Consider the following 3,940-nt stretch of genomic DNA (forward strand, 5'->3'; position numbering starts at 1 on the left):
CTTCCATGTTTAAAAACCACCTCAGGGTATTCAGTCTTTTTCTTTACAAGTCTCTTTGCTTGTAGTAAGTGATCAATAACTATTTGATAGCTTCAACAAATTCAATAAAATGAAGATATAAATAGAATTTGTTAGAATCAGAAAATATCTCATGTAATCAAATTAGACACTTAATCTGTGAGTGGTATTTACATATTTACTTTACAAAGTATTTTTGCTCTTGATTTCAACATGTCCATTACATACAATGTTAATTGGAAGAGCAATGACACTATCCATTTTGGCTCTTGGCTTCTCATCGTAATGACCATATTGTTTGCTAGAATGAAAACAGGGATCATGGGTCCACAACAAGCCCATGTTTTAATTTCCAAAATTTCCTCTAAAAAGGGCCATTCCATCTACTAAAATAAGCCAGTGTGCTCAAATATAACTCATCCACTATTTAAAAGCTCCTAAAAGCTCATTATTGTGTTTCCTTTGGTGAAAAACAAAGCAAAATGTTTCACCTGTGAAAATGGAATAGCATTTATCCCTGGGGCAAACACAATGACTTTTTCTTGATAGGACCTGTTTTGTATTCTAACTACTAGTTTACTAAGGTAAACTGTATGCTCTATGTACTTAAGAAACAAACATGTATTATCATCTTTGATTTCCCAACATCTAGGACACAGCTGACAAATAACAGGTCCTTAAATAATTGAAATAAAAATGATGAACAGATTAATAATTATTTTAGTGACTTTCTATTACATTTCCCACATTCTTTTATTTTCCAGCTGCTACCAGATTTGCATTTTCCAAATGATTATGACAAACATAACCACAAGGAATGGATTCCTTCTCGTGGGGTTTTCTGATGATCATGAGCTGCAGATCTTGTATGCTTTGCTCTTTTTGGTGTTGTACCAAGTGGCTTTGACAGGAAACTTCGTCATTATCACCATCACAACACTGGACCAGCACCTCCAATCTCCAATGTATTACTTCTTGAAGCACCTTTCCCTTCTGGACCTCTCCTTCATTTCTGTCACAGTCCCCCAGGCCATTGACAATTCACTGATGGATGATAACTATGTTTCATATGGCCAGTGCATACTGCACGTTTTTTCCTTCACATCTTTGGCCTGTACTGAGGTAGCTATTCTTACAGTCATATCTTATGACCTTTATACAGCCATTTGCTTCCCACTGCACTACGAGATCATCATGGATCCCAGAAATTGTCAGTGGGCTATGATAGCTGTGTGGGTGAGTGGAGGCATCTCAGGAATCTTATACAGCAATTTCTCCAATTGTTTCATAAAATCAGCCACATTTTCTATCACATTCTGTAGGGTGAAAATAATCCATCAATTTTTCTGTGATGTCCCCCAATTACTGAAGCTCTTCTGTTTCAATGATTACCTAGGAGTGATTGGAGTAGCTGCTTTCATGTTTGTGGTAGCATTAGCCTGCTTTGTCTCCATTGCATTCTCCTATGTTCACATATTCTCCACAGTTCTAAGAATACCCTCTGCTGAAGGCTGCTCTAAGGTATTCTCCACCTGCCTGCCCCACCTCTTTGTTGTCTCATTTTTTCTCTCTACAGGCATCTGTGCATATCTAAAACCAACCTCAGATTCTCCATCTGCGTTTGACTTTATGGTATCTATCTTTTACACAGTGATACCCCCAACACTCAATCCTAGCTATATATAGTCTGAGGAATGAGACCAAGAAGGGTGTGCTAAGAAACTTACTTTTGGACAGAGAATTCTCTGGGAAAAATACGCTTTTGTCCTGTTGTTAGTGGTTCTTCAATATTATATGCAAGGAATTGTTTGGTAATTGGATCCATCAATTTGTAAAGTTAATGAAGAAATAGCATTACTTTCTGTAGATAAACTATTAATATAATCTTCATCATTGAAGAAACTTTTTTCCTAATTTATTGAACATTGTATTCATTGAACTACTTTTTTTGTTTTTTTTTTTATTTAAGAAAAATTATAAACACATATAACCTTGTAATATAGGTCCACTACTTCTTTTTTTCATTCCAGTACATATACACACAAATACATACTTACAAAGACACACTAACAATCATAGCATGTTTTAATCATTTTTGTATAGATTATATTACAACAATAAGAATAAAAAGTGATAATATTTACCCAAAGTTTCACCCCCAAACAAGTCAACTATTTTCATTTTAATCTATTTAAGTTTAAATATTCATCTTAATTTTTATCTTAATATATACCAATTTGGCATATTGGTTTAAATTTATAGGCCATTACTATGTTTAACCACATAGTTTTACTATGCTAATTTTCTTTAATGCAACATAATCAATTAAACTCATCTCAAAATACAAATAATCATTTATCTTTTTCACATGTACTAGTTATTTTAGATTTTTCACTCTTATAAGTAATGCTGAAAGTTGAAGTTCTCATAATTTCAAAATGTTGGTTGTGGAGTCACAGTGTACAAATTTTTCAGTGTTCTTGAGATCATATTTATTTTCAAAAATATTAGATATTTTACGTTACAATTAGCAATACATGGCCAAGTCATTTCTACTCTATGTCTTACATGATTTTTTTAATTCATGCAAAAAATATTCAGAGAGAACTATTAGCTGTTTGAATTCATATCAGGTGCCTGCAACACAAAAATACAGATACAGCATTTAAATTGTGGGGACTTTTTAAAATAATAACAATATTTTACCTTTTGTAATTATTTTCAAATGTGTGATATCTCAAGAAATTAAATATATTCACAATACTTATTTTCCACATTATTCATTTTGGCTTTACACATTTTCTATTGTATGAAAAGTTTTATAAGTATTACAATTGTGTTTTTTGATGGCAAAATCATTTTCTCAGGTTCTTTTTCTTTCAAATTCTCAGGCCATTTTTAAAATGCAAACCTTATATGAAGTAAGCTGAATATGAGCTTTTAATGTTGTGGTAACAAAGCTTAACCACTCCAGGTAATCAAGACATAATCATAAATGACGCATAATTAGATATTTTACCTCCTCTTTTCTCAGGCCATTCAAACACACAACAATAACATGTGAATTATGTTTGTTTCTTTTTGAGTTTCACCCCAGTGAAATAATTTAACATAATTTTCTGAAATTTTCTTTCTCTGACCTATTATTTTAATAAGCCCACTGAATTATAAAATAAGTATATAAGTTTCAATTTCCATTCTATTTTTTCAATTCATATATATATATATATATATATATATATATATATATAGAGAGAGAGAGAGAGAGAGAGAGAGAGAGAGAGAGAGAGAGAGTAAATTAAATAATATTGTATTGATTTTACTACATGATTTGAGTAGAAGAGCCACTCTTTACATTTTTGTGGTCTTCTATTACTTTCATAGATACATTTTTAATGACTTCATTCATTTCAGTAATTATTGTCTAGCCCACTTCCTCAGGCTCCCTTACACCTAGAATGCAAGCATTGAACCTGGTTGTAGCACTAGATGCTCCAACTTGAAAGTTCACCTTACATAAGAGCAGTCTGAGCAAGCCTGAATTTTGTGGCATCCTTTTCTACCCAAGTCAGTGGCCAAGTTATTCAGCTTTGGGGAGCAATCACAATAGGGCCTAGAATCTAGTCTCAGAATCAGCAGGAGAAAATCCAGAGCTCAGCACATGGATCTGGGATCACAAACTTAATCATCTACCCTTCCAAGAGGCTCGGGATATACACAAATTACTCTAAGAAGCTCATTTTTTAAAATTAAAAACAGGGAAAGGAAATAAGGACTTATAATTATAATTATGTTTTTTAATTTGATGGAGATAGAAAGAAAAGGCCAAGAAGGTAGGATTGAATTGTATAACCTTATAATTTGAGGATTTGGGGTTGCCATTTATGGCCAAGCAGGAGGTGAGAACAGCTGGAGTCCCAAA

The 3,940-nt window shown here is 32.8% G+C and overlaps 1 protein-coding gene across 1 annotated transcript; it reads left to right on the forward strand.

Annotated features, from left to right (window-relative positions):
• The first annotated feature begins 807 nt into the window (after positions 1–807).
• On the forward strand, positions 808–1,704 carry LOC114083194 (olfactory receptor 14J1-like). The gene has a single exon (XM_027924374.2). The coding sequence runs from the start codon at positions 808–810 to the stop codon at positions 1,702–1,704; it is 897 nt and encodes a 298-aa protein (XP_027780175.1).
• The last annotated feature ends 2,236 nt before the right edge of the window (positions 1,705–3,940 follow it).

The sequence above is a fragment of the Marmota flaviventris genome, chromosome 7 (genome assembly GCF_047511675.1).
Source record: "Marmota flaviventris isolate mMarFla1 chromosome 7, mMarFla1.hap1, whole genome shotgun sequence".
Classification (NCBI taxonomy): Eukaryota; Metazoa; Chordata; class Mammalia; order Rodentia; family Sciuridae; genus Marmota; species Marmota flaviventris.